At 53.6% G+C, this 18,038-nt stretch overlaps 2 protein-coding genes across 2 annotated transcripts; both read left to right on the plus strand.

The window, feature by feature from the left end:
* The first annotated feature begins 3,050 nt into the window (after positions 1-3,050).
* LOC119102302 (death-associated protein kinase 1-like) lies at positions 3,051-12,175 on the plus strand. Its single transcript, XM_037225667.1, has 6 exons — positions 3,051-3,074; positions 3,915-4,013; positions 9,841-9,939; positions 10,749-10,946; positions 11,412-11,566; positions 12,166-12,175. The coding sequence occupies exons 1-6, from the start codon at positions 3,051-3,053 to the stop codon at positions 12,173-12,175; spliced, it is 585 nt and encodes a 194-aa protein (XP_037081562.1).
* Positions 12,176-14,142: 1,967 nt separating this feature from the next.
* LOC119102303 (death-associated protein kinase dapk-1-like) lies at positions 14,143-15,975 on the plus strand. The gene is made up of 3 exons (XM_037225668.1): positions 14,143-14,226; positions 15,251-15,458; positions 15,962-15,975. Exons 1-3 carry the CDS (start codon positions 14,143-14,145, stop codon positions 15,973-15,975), a joined length of 306 nt encoding a protein of 101 aa, XP_037081563.1.
* The last annotated feature ends 2,063 nt before the right edge of the window (positions 15,976-18,038 follow it).

Genomic DNA, 18,038 nt, shown 5'->3' on the forward strand with positions numbered 1-18,038 from the left:
CCCCCCCATTTACTTTTAGCCTACCCTTTTGTTATCATTATGCAGTAATAAACAAATGTATTGCGAGATGGTCCACAAGCCAAGGAAGTCTACGTCAGCCAACCGCAAATTGTAACTTTAGCGCCCCTATCCCTCCCCCCTCCCATCTTTGCGACCATCGGTCGTACTGCCGTGAGTTTTCAGCACCAATGAGCATAGCTCTTTAAAGGCGGCGGTGGGACATGTTCAAGCCAGTGGAAAGTAAGCTGGTTGACCAGACGGCATATTTCACAATGTCGCTGCATGATCACCACTATTTTTCGTCTCCATTCGGCTAACATGGAAGTGTGAAATGTTTAAATCTAAAAAAGCGGAGCTCGAGTTGAGACCTCGGCGACGAGGTGCCGCTGCGACAAAGGATGCTAATACCGTCGCCAAAGAGAACGGACAGTCGTGCTGCCAACGATGGCGGTAGTGTGTGTGCGGACTATCACGCGCTGCTTGCGCCAAACGTAGCCCTCGGTTCCAGGTGACGGGCTCCATTCGCTGTAGTTTTTGTTATCTCCCCCGGGTAACAATTACGCCTGTAATCACCTACCTCGTTCCACGGCGTAAAGACATCTTGGCGCTGCCAATGTGTACAAATATGGATGCCTCACCCCCAAGTTTCCTGAGTGTAAAGGCGAACACCCACAACACAGGTGGGGTCATCTGTGGATTTTATGTGGCGGGGCTACCATTTTCGTGCTGCGAACGCGAACTTGGCACGCATGTACACATTTGTTAGTCGCTTGGAGGCCAGGCCCACGGTTTGCCTTTGGATGCGCCCTTGATTAGCGCTACTGGTAAGGTGAATATGAATCTGAATACGTAGGTCATTGGCCCAACAGCGCATGGGGTATTAGCCACGACTGCTGATGCTTATAGTTTGTAAAAATTGGGACCGGATTTGGCCGTCGGGACGCTGTCGGCGCGCACAGAGGTCCTCCCAATACGGCGGCGACCAGGGTTGGCCTTGTGGCACGTGCTGTAGTGCACTCCAGAATGTCGACCTTTGCGACTGAAAGGACAATAAGGTTAAGTCAACTGCAGGTGAAATTAGAACAGAGACGCTGCATGATGTTGGCAAAAACATTTCTGACATACTTAAATTGAGAAAACTGTCAACGGGCCTGGCCATGAAATGCCTCTAAGTCAAGTTGTATCTCACTACCAGGTGCGTCGTGTGGAGCGTTGCCTCATTGACTTAACTGGGGACACCGAAAAACTGGAGGGTGAAGAAAGTTATGCTTCACGTAATTAACCTACTCCATGTGCTTAAACGTGACATTCCAACAAAGTACAAGTGGCCCACCATATTCTTCAGTGGAGCCAAACCTTATTGATATGGTGACATGGAAGTTGTTTATACCGTTACTATGGCATAGCGTAGCAGCAATTACAGTATCAGCAAGCTGCCAAATGCGCCGCCTATCTCGACCGTGAATTGTGTCCGAGAGCCATAACTCGTGTGCCCTCCAGTCGCAGAGCCACTGACGCAGCCCTGTCGTGCCCCCCATTGCAGCATCCATGCGAGTGTGTGACCCTGTGCAACCGTCTGTCGAGGAGGCGGCCAAACTGCGCAAGCCGGAGCCAGAGCCTTGAGCTGCTGGACCAGCGGGGGGAGCAGACCCGGGAGTCTGTCAGCGACTGGCCGTGACGCGTACCAGGTCAGTTGTCACGCTCGTCACCACTGGTCGCCACTGAGCCTGCCCCTGGCCCAGTAAGCACGAGTCCTGCTCAGAGCCTTCTTTAGATGAGGACAAAGGAGGGACAACCGACACCGTTGTAGTGTCCAGCCGATGCGCGTGCCGCAACATTCGAATGGTGCAGACATGACGAAACTTGGCTTCAGGGCCCAGCCCAGCCCAGTCCAGTTCAGTCCAGCCCAGTTCAGTTCAGTTCAGGGCGGCTGGTCTGTTCTGCTCTGTGATTTCCCCAGACCTTTCCCCTCATTATTCAGCATTGCGAAGATGGAGGTGTGGTGCCATACAGGCTGGTCGTAGAAATACGACGCGTCGACCGTCGCTCTCCAGGCTTGTTCCATCATTTCCTTCTCAAGCTCGGCGGCCCCCCGCATCTCACGCCACGCAAACGACGTCACGTGATAACCGCTTCCAGTGCATTGTGCATGACTTTTGCAACTAATTACCGCGTGTATTATCGTGCCTGCGGCAACCATGTAGTAGATTGCTGGACGCCACTTTCGGCAGGACCGAAAACTTCATTGTGTCTGCTCTGTTCTGCGCTGCCGAGGAGGGCAAACATCGCGGGCATCAAGCGACTGTTTTCCCCATGGCCAAGATGACCCGAACCTGGCCAACCGGGTAAGTGTGCTCAAGGGTTTTTTGTTGTGGCTCAGACGGAACATATTGGCATGCTGGGAATTTCGGAAATTGACTAGGTCTCTCGGCGAGGCGGTTCGATTTCAAAATCATTCTCCACTTGGCAAGCTGCGCACCATGCCTACTTTTGTTTAGCTAACAAACGCTTAGCGAACCGTCCTGTTGCTACATTCAGATCATTCCGAGGACGTCGCTCAAAAGTTGGATCATGTTGTGCGTGCATGATGAGATCCCGTGAGTCTCTAGGGGCTCGCTGTGATCGTTCAGTCAGCACTGAGCTGCGTCTAAGTTATTGGATGAATGATGCCATCTGCGAACAACACACTGAATACTCTCTCAGCATTGGGTTGCGTGGATGAGATTCGATGGGTCAGTGCCATCTGTCAACAGCAAGGCGAGACATCAGTTCACGTAGCCGCCGGCCTGGGTCAGCTGGAGGTTCTGCGAGTGCTGCGCACGAAGGGAGCCGACCTAGCCCGAGAGGGACGAGCGCGGAGACAGTTGCTGCCATCTGGGCGGCCCGCCACGGCCCACCCGGCGTGTTGGCTTACCTGCTTGGAGAGGGCGCCAGCATCGACAGCAAAAATTAAGGCATGTCCAGATTCAGATTCGATTCGGGGGCGGGGGGGGGGCGGGGGGGCATTCAGTAAAGTGTGAGAGGCACAGGTACAGCTCTAATGTGCCAAAATGCCGCTGGCGTGGCGCGGTCCGGTGGGTGGTGCGTTAGGCTAGGTAGTCTGTGCATGTAAAAAGTATTTCAATAGGTAGACGACAGATGTCAGCTTATGGCATTAGTTTTATAATGCGGCAAGCATAGTACAATTTGGCTGTTGATTGCAGATGTTGGTCGCTGGATTTATTGTTTTGATGACTGTTCCCGACTTGGCTTCAACTCCCCTGGCCATTTTTTTTTTAAAAAGCTGCGTTACAAATACACCGGCCATCAGAAGTGCAGTTTCCTATCAGTTGGGTAGTTCCAGCCCCCCCCCCCTCACTCTTACGAACTTTGAGAGGAAAGAGGGTCTACTCCGGGAAGTCACGTGCTTGGTGCAGTAGGGGATTTAGCCTTTTCCCCGTCGAGTCCACTAACCCCAGCTTATGTTGTGAAACTATACAACGGTCGGCATGTTACGCCCAGTTCAGATAATCTATGATACCAAGAAGGCTCAGGAAAGATGCTGCCTTGCAACGATAACGGAGAAGAGAAGCGGAGATGGTCAACCACGGGCTGCACCATTCATTTTGTAGCTATGCACATCAAACCCACCGTGCATGAAACGACCGATGACAACGCCGGCCGCCACAGTCGGAAGCCGTTACCTGACGGGGCCGATAGGACCGCCTGACGCCTGAGTGTACCGCGGATACCGCTTAGGAGGGACTGGCGACCTGACCGGGGCCGATAGGACCGCCTGACGCCCTGAGTGTACCGCGGATACTTCTGGGGAGAGACTGGCGACCTGACGGGGCCGATAGGACCACCTACGCCTGAGTGTACCGCGGATACCGCTTAGGAGGGACTGGCGACCTGACGGGACCCACCTCCGGCAGGCTGGCGAGACGCCGCTGCTGGTGGCGTGCAAGTACGGCCACTTACCCGCCGTCCGGCTCCTCTGCCAGCACGGGGTCGCCCTGAATGCCCAGGATGACGTGAGTACGGCACGAAATGACATCATTCGGGCGCAGCTGTGGTCGGTGCTTTGACCGATATGGTGATTTGCATTGTTTGACAATGCGGACGCAAACATGTGTGGAATGCCAGGCATGGATGTAAACCTGAATCTCATGCCGTGCAAATGCGTAAATCTGGGATTAAACCACGGCATGACAAATTAGCCATCATCACACTGGAAACACTATTTATCCGCGAGCTTGCTTCCACCCTGACCAACACCTCAAATCACGCGTAGCGCTTAAAGTCTGAGGGCAGCACGTCAACAGCTGGAATCTTTGCTGAATGCCAAGTCCGTTGTGACAAATGTGCGTCCACCAGTGTGACCCCCCAGATATTTCTGCCATATACCACGGCATACTACATCAGATACTCATCGTTACATTACCACTGAGATGTATCTTACCGTAACATTACTTATAATCACGTGAGGTGTTTTAAAACTGCATGTTCAGCGGAAATATCTTGGAATCGTTTTAACAATGCGGTCTGTTTTGAAAGGCAGCATGAAATTTGTATGGAAGCTTTTAAAACGTCTTACGACAATTTCAACGCATCGCTGTGGAAATCTGGAGGGAGAGCAAATTTGAAAGCTGGAACACCCGCTGATTTTGTCTTGGTGTCCAGATCGCAGGCAAATTACGAAAGAATGTCATATATGAAAAGTCCAGATCATCTCCTTCCCAATTTTAGTATGCGTCATTGGCTTCGACGCAGGATTATATGACACGGTATCGGTGAGCGTTGTGGTAGTGCTCGGTTCAGATTTCAGTTAGCACTGCCAGAATAGATTTACGACTGTTTCTTGAAACAGGTAACATTCAGTTCTTTGGGCATTTGCCACAAACCACCTCCTAGCACGCAGACCCATGTAGAGAGGCCTACCTTATGATTTGAGTTACCTTATAATTTATAAGGCTACCTTATGATAATAATAGTTGTGTATGATTAATATAATTAATCTATATAATGATATAATTATATAGGGCTACCTTATAATTTGCAAAGGATATGCAGATCCCATGATATTCAATGGTGGCGTTTGTTGGTGAATATGAAGTGATTTTTAAATCCTAAGATCAAGCGAATGCTGCAGCGCCTTAATACGGAAAAGCGTTCGATGGTCAAAGTAAGGGTCACACACAACTGGATGGTCGCGGATGGGCGACAGGTCTGGATATCTTAGGATTCAAAATGTTAAAATCACTATCATATTCACCAACAAAGGTTGCCATTAAATGTGACGAGGTCTGCATATTTTTCGCAAATTATAAGGCAGCCTTTTCCACACGGAGTCAGGATATTGTTATCGCGTGATTTTTCATTTTTCAGTCTCCTGTTATGCACAGAGGGTCGTGTTTATTTGTGTAACTGTGACCGTTGTCATTGCGAGCGATGTCGGTTGAATGTTTAATATTTAGCTGTTGATTGATTGAACTGGTACCATCGTACTTGTCCTGATATGATACGCAATATATCGAAACTCCTTTTACCATATATATATATATATATATATATATATATATATATATATATATATATATAGATATATATATATATTCATGCATACATGCAGTATGTAGTACACACATCTAGGTACGGCAGCACAAACCATCAAACTTGAAACAGGCCCAGTCAATTCCAAATTTTTGCGCAATCGTGATGCCAGGCCATCGAGAGTTCGGCCATGTTTCCGACCTGATAAACCAGAACCCAGCCTTGAAAGTGACATGGCTGGCTTATTACCACAACGTGACCTTTCTTCGTAAGATTATCAGAGCGGGACAACCATCAGCATTGGCAAATATACTCGGCACAAACATAAACACTACAGAGAGATAGGCCCGCCAATCACGCATCAGGCTGCTTATGGCGCGTTAGAACAGTGGCAAATGACGGTTTATTTACCGGCTCCGGTCGGCTACGCCTCTTGTCTCATTAGGCTGAGGGCTTTTGAACCACTCATACCTCTCTGCCACCTTTAAGCGAAAGTTTCTACGTGCCACGGGACGCGAGCACGCGTTTTTAAATGGATGTAGGATGTGTTTGCCTTTTGTTGGATGAATGAGAGTATACTCGGGAATGGAATGTGAGGTGCCGTTTTGTGAAAGCTGTTTCCAAAGTCCAATTCGTAGTCCGAAGGATAAACCTGCTGTCCGTCAAAAAGTGTCCAAAGAATCGGGTTGTCCAAAAATTCTAATTTTGTTTTATTCGCAGCCAATTACTACCTAATGCCACTAGCTCAGCTACCCCGCGTCACTGCATTACTTCACTCCCTTTCGCATAAAAAAGTGAAGAAAATTATCGTGGGTAAGCAGTGTGTGGTCACAGGCATTCGTGGAAACGTCCGACAATTCAAAATTTACACATCGATGTCTACTCAGCTTGACTATCAGTAAGCTCGACAACAGCACTTTAGTTGGATGATGAGTGGTAACAAATCGTAACTAGGTAGGAAATGAGTATCACAGGCTCTTCTGAGGACATCATCAGCATCAAGAACACCGAGCCTCATTTTATCGATGCCCTTCAGTATAGAAACTTTCTACCTCACGTTTCAAAAAGTGGTATTTTTGGTGTGCTCTATCAACGACTTGGTTTTGTTCCAGAGTCAAATTATTTTGAAAACGAGCAGCATTAAATAAGTTGACACTGCACACCAATTTGCGACACGGCAGAAGGACATCGTCTGTCAACAAATGTCCAACGATGTTTGCCCCTGCTTGATTGCCCCGTTGGCCCTGCCAATCGAACTTGGACTTTTGTAATTTTTTGGAAATTCGAAACTTGAAATCCAATCGACATCTTTAGTAGGCACGCGAGAAAGTATTCCGGTTGTACTTGTTCTTATCTTGCATGTGTACTACTTTGTGGCATGTACCCGCCGGACTCGCACCACAGTTATCGAATTCATAGATCACTGGTCGCGTTTGGAGCGCCCCGGTAAATACGGAGGCCCGGCTACCGGCCGCCGCTGCGATCTGGGCGGTGGGGAGTGAGGATTTCGCTCTCATTCAGGTGCGCGGAAGCGCCGGGCAGCGGCCCGGCTGGCCAGGCGATACGGCATTACCGAGCACGCCGCAAACTACTGTTCTATAATCTTGGCCGAAGTCTCTGACGGTTACATGCAGCTAATCGGAAGCAGTTCTTTCAGCTGTTTGGTTTCTAGGGAATGTTAGGCCTAGAGGGTGACGCTTGAGCTAAACGACAGGTTCATTACCAGAAGCCCGACATGGGCGTGTGCGCAATGTAACAAGCCTGAAACCAACGTTCTCAGGTGCCAATGGCTACCTGGCCATGTCGTTCCTTGCGAGATAGCTGTACCACCAGATTTGTTTAAAATTTAACCTTTACATTTGCATGCAACGACGTTTGCAAGCCAGGAGAGACTTCGGATGCGTCTTCATATTGCGACGGTTAACCTTCGCCCCGATTCACCGCTTATGATGAGATGGGGGGGGGGGGGGTCGAGTGACCCTCTTCTGTTACCGAACTTAAAGAGAAAGAGGTCCGCGGAAAATCTAACGAATTGGTCTGAGCGAGATCTTGCCAGTATCATACCATCATGCCAGGTAGCCAGTATCATGGCCCTGGGCCCAGATTTTATCGGACTAGGAAAGGCCAAATGTAAATTATTCCTGAAAATCGACTTTCCCGGCCTTACATTTCCATTTTACGCAACAATACGGCTTAGCGGCATACGCTCTTGTTTTAATTCTGAGCACAATTATATATATATATATATATATATATATATATATATATATATATAGAATGCGTGCGTGCGTACGGCTTGCGTGTGTGCGTGTTGTGTATGTTTTGAACATACATTCATGATATAGGGATCTGTTGAGGTGACACTACATCTTACGTCGGCCGCCGCGCACCAACGGCGGATCCGTCAGTTGTCGCCCGCTGCCCGCGTTGACCGTGATCGCCATTCGCTGTTCCCACAAAACATCACTATTCAGAGTTAGACTGATAAAAAAACGTTTTGGTGTCAAAACACATGCAGGAAATGTGTCGAAGGATACCAGAAATTTCGGCGCAATCGCACATGCCGGAGAGATGTCTTCAAAAACTGTGGGGGACGCATCACCCCTCCCCCTTATCACGATGAGGGTTACTACATAAAACTGCGGAGTCCTATGGAAGTCGGTGATCCTATATAAGACATGGACATATAAAAACATTCACTTTTACTTACTATGCGGCATGCTTCACAGGGATCATTAAGCATGACTTGAACTGTTTGCTACCTTCAAGCCGTTTGTTTCTCCAAAAGTGTGACGGTTGCAATATTTAAGCATGAGAGGCTGACGTCCAACATTATTTTGCAATAAGTGGCCATTCGTCAGCAAATACTCCTCCGTAGCGGGCACTGGAATCATTGCATTTCGAAAACAATCTGCGAAGTGAAGGAGTGAGGTACATGGCATTGGTCACCACCTTTAAACGGATGCCTTCTATTAGGTTGCATAAGTTTAATTTTTCGTAATCACGTGCCATTCAGACACATAACGAACAATAAGCGCTGTATTTTTAATTTACAACTCGGCAAGATGGCAGCCAGACCTCTCTTTGTAAGGGTCGTTTTAGGTCTTAGAAAGATTATTTCGTGGTGTTATCTGCCACAGTCGATGCTGATCTCTGGAACAATAAGAGTGTGGTGTGTGTGTGTGGGGGGGGGGGGGGGGATAATATCGCTTCTTCAAGCCGAATCACCGCCGAACAATCGGTTATTATCGTTTTGATTGAGCCTGTGCTGTTTTAGACGTGTTTAGTTGCGATTTTTTTCAACGTGGCTTTTATCTACGTGTATGCTTTGTTATCGAAGTTATGTACATTTGTTGAGTATCATAAAACTTTTTAAAATTAATTACGTTGTTCGGTATAGCTGTGAGGAGCAACACACATCACAAAATAGTGCTGGTAGCCGTATCGTTCGTCCAATAACCAGAAGAAAGGAGAGAAAAAGAAATGTTTGTAATCTTTCGACTGCATGCCATTGCCAACACGGTTGTCAGCACCAAATTCAAAACTGCTTGCCTGTCCTTCACGTGTTTTAGTTTTAGTTTTGTTAAAACAGCAAGCCACAGTCTTACCAGGTCACCAAAATTCAGGGGATTGTAGGCAAAGAGTCATTGCCATCCATTATTACAAACATGGTCATCATTCTCTTCCAAAATGGTTCCTTAGTCCTGAACCTCGGAGGATCCGGGATTCATGGCTCAGTGATCCGATCCCAGCATCCGTATCTGGGATCTGGACGTAGGCTTGGTATGAATGTTCGTCTGTTTACACTGCATGTCTGCTCTGTCTGACTGGGCTTAGCGCAACGCATCTGGGTGCCTCTTTACCCGGGGTGAGCATTCCAATGCAAACTGCCTGAGCTGTGTTGTGCGTCCGCCGCTGTCTGAGCTGTCCTTTGCGTCCGCCGTTGTCTGAGCTGTGCTGTGTGTCTGCCGCTGTGTGAGCTGTCCTTTGCGTCCGCCGCTGTCTGCACTGTGCTGTGCGTCCGCCTCTGTCTGAGCTGTACTGTGCGTCCGCCGCTGTCTGAGCTGTGCCGTGCATCCGCGGTTGTCTGACCTGTGCTGTGCGTCCGCCTCTGTCTGAGCTGTACTGTGCGTCCGCCGCTGTCTGAACTGTGTTGTGCGTCCGCCGCTATCTGAGCTGTGCCGCGCGTTCCCCCGCTGTGTGAGCTGTGCTGTGCGTCCCCCGCCGTGTGAGCTGTGCTGTGCGTCCGCCGCTGTCTGAGCTGTGCCGTGCGTCCGCCACTATCTGAGCTCGCTGGCCTGCCGGCAGCATGGCGAGACGGCTCTGCACGCGGCCGTGTGGCACGGCTTCCCGGGCATCGCCTGTCTGCTGAGCCGCGCCGGCGCCAGTCCCAACATCGCCAACCAGGTGAGGCCACTGGCGTACACAGAGACCACTGGCGCACCTGAGTAACGATCACTGGTGCACCCGGGCAAGGGTCACCGGTGCACCTGAGCAAGGGTTACTGGTGCACCTGAGCAGGGGTTACTGGCACACTCGAGCAAGGGTCACTGGCGCACACAGAGACCACTGGCGCACCTGAACAACGGTCACTGGTGCACCCGGGCATGGGTCACCGGTGCACCTGAGCAAGGGTTGCTGGCGCATCCGAGCAAGGGTTACTGACACACTCGGGAAAGGGTCACTGGCGCACACAAGCAGTGGTCACTGGTGCATACGAGCAAGGGTCATTTGCGCACCCGAGCAAGGGTCACTGGCGCACGCAAGCAGTGGTTATTGACCAAGAATCTAATGAGATGGTTGACATCCTGTCTTTCGCATTTTCCTAGACCTAGGTCCTAGGTCGGCCACCCATAACCCGACTCTTACCTGATTTGGTTATCTGACCTCTGGCCTGCCGCTGACCTGACATCTGACCTGCTCTAGACCAGAACGTCTGACCTGGCTACCGACGTGAGCCTCTCTCCAGCCTCAACAATACTTCCTGTTCTTTCATCCAGTCTTGGTCCCTTGAACTGACAACATCCTGAGCCTTGACCTAACTTAGACTTGACGCCTGATATAACCTGACTACTTGACCTGATTTCAGACCTGAGCCTTGACCTTACACTGACCAAATCTTCCCCTGACAGGACGCGTCATCTGACCCTTCGTCTGATCTCCGATCTGACGACGGCATGGTGTCTGACCTAATGTGACCTGACCTGACTCGGCAGGAGCTGGAGACGCCTCTGCACTGCGCGGCGGCCCGCGGTCATCTGTCGGTGGTGCGCTGTCTGCTGGACAGTGGCGCCCTCTGCGACACGCCCGACTCTACCGGCGCCACCGCCCTCCACTTGGCGCTCCGGCGGCGCCACCAGCCGCTGGCGCACCTCCTGCTGGAGGCCGGCGCCAGCTGCGACGTCGCCGACCACGTGAGCTGGTGGACGAGTGGCGCGGGGGAAGGGCGCACAAGCTTAGTGGCTGTGTTTGATCTGGGCAGCTATACACCGGATTGTCAATGTTCGCTGATGGTCGCTGACGGATAGATCTGCTTAACGTACGCTGCACTCTTCCCTGTGTGCTTTCCTGACCCAATGCGTCGAAGGCCAGTGGCGTTTGTCGACTGGCTCATCTCGGCGTGAGTTCTTTTTATGTCATTCGCCTCTAAATTACCCGTCTGTGACTGGTATGACCCATGGGATCAATTTTAAATAGGCATATCCGGCGTACGTTCGTTTGTTTACCAGGGCGTCGCTGCACTTTGTTCGGGAGAAATGCGAGTATGTACTCCCTCACCTCTCCTCCGACACGCCGGATTCCAACAGCTAAGCCCGTAGTGAGGGTGCGTGGAGATCTGTGCCCCCACTCGTGTGAACTGTGCCTGTGTTGCACGACAGGTTGGAGAGAGGCCTATTCACATCGCGTGCGCCGAGGGTCTGCTGGCGGCGGTGCAGGCGCTCTGCACGTACGGGTGCACGGTGGACGTGGCCAACAATGAGGGCCTGTATCCCGTCCACCTGGCGGCCAGAAACGGCCACACCGAGGTGGTGAGGTGAGTCCACGAGTCTGGAAGGTAATCAGTGTACCCAGAAGGATGGTGGTGTGAGCTCCAGATCCTGGACGCTGCTGAGGTAAGGTTCGCACCCAAAAGGATGGCAGGGTGCGTTCCTGATCCCAGAGAATGCCAAGGAGATCTTCATGCCGTGGGGGATGGTGAGAAGAGCCCCTGATCCCAGAGAATGCCGATGAGATCTTCACGCCACGGAGGAGGATGAAGTGAGCTCCCGATCCCGGAGAATGCCGATGAGATATCTATGTCACGGAGGAGGGTGAGGTGAGCTGGTCCCGGAGAATGCTGAGGAGGTCTCCATGCCACGGAAATAGTGAGGTGAGCTCCTGATCCCAGAGAATGCTGAAGAGACCTCCATGCTACGGAGGATGTTATGGTGAGTTCCTGATCCCGGGGATGTTAGGATGAGCTTCATACACTGAGAGATGGTGAGGATGGTTAGGTAAGTATGGTACCCTCTGTCGGTTACTGGGTCTCCCAGTCACGGACTCCGCCAGCGTCGGAGGCATTAATTGCTGGCCGCCGCTGGCGGGTGGGCCGAAGAGCACATGTGACAGACGGACCTGTGCCACGTCATGCAGCGCCATGTAGGCTGCAGACATGTGTCGGGCGTGTGTCGGACGTGTGTCGGACGTGTATCGGTCATGTGTCGGGTGTGTGTGGGAAGTGTGTCAGACGTGTATCGGGCGTGTGTCAGACGTGTATCGGGTGTGTGTCGGACGTGTATCGGGCATGTGTCAGACGTGTGTCTGAAGTGTGTCTGACGTGTATCGGGTGTGTGTCGGACGTGTATCGGGCATTGTGTCGGACGTGTGTTGGGAGTCTGTCGGGGCGTTGCATCGGGTGTGCGTCAGACGTGTGTCGGACGTGTATCGGGTGTGTGTCAGATGTGTGTCGGGAGTGTGTCAGACGTGTATCGGGCGTTTGTCGGACGTGTATCGAACCTGTGTCGGACGTGTATCGGGCGTGTGTCGGACGTATGTCGGACACGCGTCGGACATGTGTTGGACGGCTGGCGCGTCTGGCGGGTGACGTGCCGCGAGGCTGACCCCTCCCCCCGCCGCTAGGGTGCTCTGCCTGGCCGGCTGCTCTGTGGACCAGCGGGAGCGGAGCGGCCGCCCGCCAGAGATGACAGCCCTGCTGCGCGGACACCACGACATCGCCTGCCTTCTCTCCCGGCTGAGTAATGTGAGCTGCCCCCCCCCCCCCACCCCACCCCCCCACCCCCCCACCAGCATTCTGTGCTCGCCCGCCAACATCCTCCGGACGTTGGCGGCGAGGTCTCGGGAAGACGGTCGGTGCTCAATCAGTACCATCGAACAGTTGTAGCCGAAGGTTGTGGGGCGTGGCTGCCATCAGCAAAGCAGGACTGCGCCAGTGTCGTGAAGCAGGGTGTGTGGAGTACTGCGGCTCAGTCGCTCTACCCCCCCCCCCCCCCCCTCCCGCATCCATCCTATTGAGAGCCGTTGATTACTTGATAACAAGCCGTTAAATTAAGAAGTGACAAACTTAGAGAAGCCATCTATTTTTTCCTGTATGCATAGCATTGCTGACCTGCGCTAATCTGGGTGTTCTACTATTCGCAGAGCGAGGTTCGCGAAGAGTTCATCAGTCAGCTGGTGCCGAGTGCAAACCCCATCTCGCGGATAAAACTGAAGCTGTTTGGCAACTCAGGAGTTGGGGAAAACAGCTTGGTAGATTCCTTAAAAGCTGGCTACTTCTCAGGCTTCTTCCGGCGAAGTAAAAGCTCGAGTCTTGGAAATCTAAGCAGCTTTAAGAGTAAGTTTTATGAAATGTTGAAAACTCAGGTTTCAGACATCACATGAGCTATGACTTGGGTAGCTCCGCCCTCGTTATTATATGTTAATGATTCTAATAATTCCTATGTCCTGTTGTCAATGCTAAGTATCTAAACGACACAAATAACGCTAGCGTTGAAATTGCTGTAAACCATAAAGAGGGAAAATAATTGTGTCGCTAAGGCTGACTTACAAACAATTCGTCCCTTTTTAGTGCTTAACGCAATCTTGCAAGAACGCTCCCCACACAGTTAGAGCCAGCACCCGCCAGGGAGTCCAAGAGTCTATCAGAACAGAACAAAATGGTATTCGAGTTTACCTTCGGGTTGTGCTTGCAGTGACGCACTCTTCCCGCAACGGTCGTCCCGAGCGAAGTCCGGCGCCTGCTTGGGACAGCACGATGTCGGTCCGAAGCAGCTCCCGTCACGTCCACGAGGGGGTGGTCAACATCACCCAGGTCAGCGCCGTAGACGGTCCGAAGCAGCTCCCGTCACTTCACGAGGGGTATCAACATCACCCGGGTCAGCGCCGTAACGGTCCGAGGCAGCTCCCGTCACTTCACGAGGGGTATCAACATTACCCAGGTCAGCGCTCGTAGACGTTCCGAGGCAGCTCCCTTCACTTCACGATGGGTAACAACATCACCCAGGTCAGCGCCGTAGACGGTCCGAGGCAGCACCCGTTACTATACGATGGGGTATTAACATCATCCAGATCAGCGCTCGTTAGACGGTCTGAGGCAGCAACCCTTACTGTACGATGGGTATCAACATCATCCAGATCAGCGCCGTAACGGTCCGAGGCAGCACCCGTCACTTCACGAGGGGTATCAACATCACCCAGGTCAGCGCCATAGGCGGTCTGAGGCATCACCCGTCACTTCACGAGGGGGTATCAACATCACCTAAGTCAGCGCTGTAGCCACCTGCAGCAACTGCCACCACAGGCACTTGACTTCACACAGTCTGTCTGTTTTTTTTGGGGGGGGGGGCTGGGATGTGTCCTGGCCATGTAAGAAACATTTATACCGAGAACGGTGCCAATTTCGGTGACGGCTACGCTATTTTGCTGAATGCCATAAGCTCCCCAGGAGGCAACGCAAGATGCCCGGGAGCGGGGCTCCCTATGCGAAGCAGGACGATTGTATTCGGCGCCGAGCTTACTAAATTAGAGATGAAGTGCTACGTAAAACCGTAGTCGTATGCATCTCGTTGAGAATATAAAGTGTGAGATGTAATACATGCCTCCCTGGTCACGGTGGTCAGGGTCACTGTGCCATCTGCCGGGACCCAGCCACCAACGAGAAGTTTGTGGGAACCACTCAGGAGAGAGGAACGGATGGCAGGTTTTTAAAGGTTAATCCCTCATGTACAACGTCCACTGGTTGCATGTGGAAACGATCGTAGAAGTACCTGAAAGTGGCATGCCCTTCAGAGGCATATGCGCATATGCGCATATGCGCTTTGTCGCAAACGAAGCGTCGATCACATACCGTACAAGGCGCTGCCACAGGGGACAGGATTGCGTGACACGCGAAAAGGTACCACGGCACATATTTAACCGATTCCCTGAGGTAATCCACGTGTGCGAAGGACACAAAACCCAGCGAATCTCCGGACGTGCACGCAATCCGTATCATCCTCCCCTCCCCTTCCCCACGGTGCACGTCCCCCCCCCCCTCGGCCTGATGCGGTGGCCTGCCCGCCGCTGACACGAGTGTGTCATGCCCTGCAGGCGACGCTCAGCGGTGTGGGCGAGGTGTGCCTGCCCGCCGCTGACACGAGCGTGTCATGCCCGCAGTCGACGCTCAGCGGTGTGGGCGAGGTGTGCCTGCCCGCTGCTGACACGAGCGTGCCATGCCCGGCAGGCGACGCTCAGCGGCGTGGGCGAGGTGTCTCTGTGGGACTTCTCCGGTCACCCGGACTATCGCCAGCTGTACGACCAGTTCGTAGGCAGCGCCGACTGCCTGCACCTGGTGCTGTACCGGCTGTGCGACCCGGCGCCGCTCCGTCTCCAGCAGGTGGTCCAGTGGCTGGGCATGCTGCAGGCGTGCATCGCTCCGCTGGAGCCGTTCGGTGAGTGCCAGCAGCACCGCGGTGCCGTCTCGTCAGTGCCTCGTACTGTAGTCGGCCAGCGACAGCGCGGCGGGGAAAGACGCTGCGTCCTTGTCGGCGAATCCGTTGCTTAGTCAGTAACCCGTCACTTATTCAGTGGCTCTGTCGCCTTCTCGCTGATTTGACTATGGTCGCTGACGTCAGAAATCTGACCTGTCCCCATCCCCGCAAGTCACCGTCCATGACCCAGCAGGTCACTGTCCCCATCCCCTCAGGTCCCCTCCAGCCCGCAGGTCACTATCCCCCATCCCCGCAGGTCACCGCTCCAACCTCGCAGGTCACTGCCCTGACCCCGCAGGGCACTGTCCTGCAGGAGTCAGGAAGATCCCGTGGAACAAGACCCCCAAACAAGACCCCGCGGGTCTTTGTTCCTGACCCCGTAGTCACTCTCTGACCCAGCAGGTCATTGTCCCATCCCGCAGTACACTCTCCAATCCCGCAAGCCACTGCCCTCGACCCCGCAGGCCACTGTCCCTGACCCCGTAGGTCACTGTCCCCGACCAAGCAGGTCACTCTCCCCAACGCCGCAGGTCACTGTTTCGACCCCGCAGGTCACTGTCTGGACTTCGCAGGTCACCTCTCCCTGACCCCGCAGGTCACTGTCCCCACCCCCGCAGATCACTGTCCTCAACCTCGCAGGTCACTCTTCCCGACCCCGCAGGTCACTGTCCCCATCCGCGCAGTCACAGTCTGCCTGAGCCCCAGTACTGACACGGTGCGGTGTCGCTGACCCGTGCCCGCCCGAAGGTCACTGCGGGCCGCTCTGCCCGGCCGGCTCGTGTGGTGTTGGTGACCACCCCGCTGACCTAGTCCGCCAGCGGAGGGACGGCACGGCCACACACGGCCACGGAGGTCAGTCGCCGGGCGTCCCTCGGGGTCAGGCAGCGGTCAGCGGTCAGGGTCAGGGCCAGGGCCAGGGTCAGGGCCAGGGTCAGGGTCAGGGCCAGGGTCAGGGTCAGGGTCGGGGCAGGCAGCGAGACCAGCCGACAGCTCTCACGATGGAATGTTCGGTTATATGTCTTCACAACTGTGAGAAGACGACGTGAAATGACGGCTGGACGTTCTTTGGCCCGTTGTTCGCTTTAAAACTATGTCATGACTGAACTCTGCATCGGTAGATTTGAAATGAAATAGCCAGCTTGTAGGATGCAATAGGCCGACACAATTTTTGTTTTCGGTGAGGCGCGATACGCTCTATTTCCTTATTGGAGTGCAATTGGTCTTGGGCTCATTTCGTTTATGTGTATTATGCATAGTATCATCTGTTTTGTGACGAAACAGGCGAAGAAACGGCACTCAAAGTATTGCAATGCAAAAGATTTGTCAACACAGGCTCCGTGCGAGTGCTTTACACGCTAACAGAATTAGGCCAGTGGCAACGCCATTGGCCAACGTATTCAAACAGCGGGACAATATTGGCGAGCAGGCCTAAAACCCACCCTACTTCGTGGTGGGATGTGGAGCACGGCGCATTCGGACATGCTGTTTTTCTCTATTTCTCTCTCCAAACTTTGCCACGTCCAGCAGTTTTTGACTAAATCAAGTAGACTGTGTGGTCATGCTTTTTATTCACGCTGCATGCTTTTTTATTACAATCATGGATGGAACAATGTCTTTGGCTGTTGCGTCTCAGTAGTTTGCCGTTTTCCCTTGATATGAAGGCTGCATCTTCACCGTGCACCGTAGATGGAAATGCTGATGAAAGCGGTGCGACAACGGTTTGGCACGGTCTTCGATCTGAGCCCGATGACGTTCATCCTGGACGCCACGTCCTCCACATCTCCATCGCTGAAACACCTCAGGGCTCACCTGGCGCGGCTGAAGACTCGCGTCACGCAGGTCAGTGCCGCTGCGCTGGGGCGGAGCCACACCGGTCCGCGGCTGCAGACTCGGGTCGCGCAGGTCAGTGCCACTGCGCCTGGGGTGGGGCCACACCGGTCCGCGGCTGCAGACACGGGTCACGCAGGTCAGTGCCACTGCGCCTGGGGTGGGCACACCGGTCCGCGCGCTGCAGACTCGGGTCACGCAGGTCAGTGCCGCCGTGCCTGGGCGGGGCCACACCGGTCCTCGGCTGAAGACGGGTCGCGCAGGTCAGTGCCGCCGTGCCTGGGGCGGGGCCACACCGGTCCTCGGCTGAAGACGGGTCGCGCAGGTCAGTGCCGCCGTGCCTGGGCGGGGCCACACCGGTCCTCGGCTGAAGACGGTCGCGCAGGTCAGTGCCGCCGCGCCTGAGGCGGGGCCACACCGGTCCTCGGCTGAAGACTCTGGTCACGCAGGTCAGTGCCGCCGTGCCTGGGGGGGGCCACACCGGTCCTCGGCTGAAGACTCTGGTCACCAGGTCAGTGCCGCCGTGCCTGGGCAGGGCCACTCTGGTCCTCGGCTGAAGACGGGTCGCACAGGTCAGTGCCGCCGTGCCTGGCGGCCACACCGGTCCTCGGCTGAAGACTCGGGTCGCGCAGGTCAGTGCCGCCGCGCTGGGGCGGGGCCACACCGGTCCTCGGCTGAACACTCGCAGAGGAGGCTCGACGGAGACAAACAGCG

The sequence above is a fragment of the Pollicipes pollicipes genome, unplaced genomic scaffold, assembly GCF_011947565.3.
Source record: "Pollicipes pollicipes isolate AB1234 unplaced genomic scaffold, Ppol_2.1 Scaffold_5724;HRSCAF=6776_pilon_pilon_pilon, whole genome shotgun sequence".
In the NCBI taxonomy this organism is placed as follows: Eukaryota; Metazoa; Arthropoda; class Thecostraca; order Pollicipedomorpha; family Pollicipedidae; genus Pollicipes; species Pollicipes pollicipes.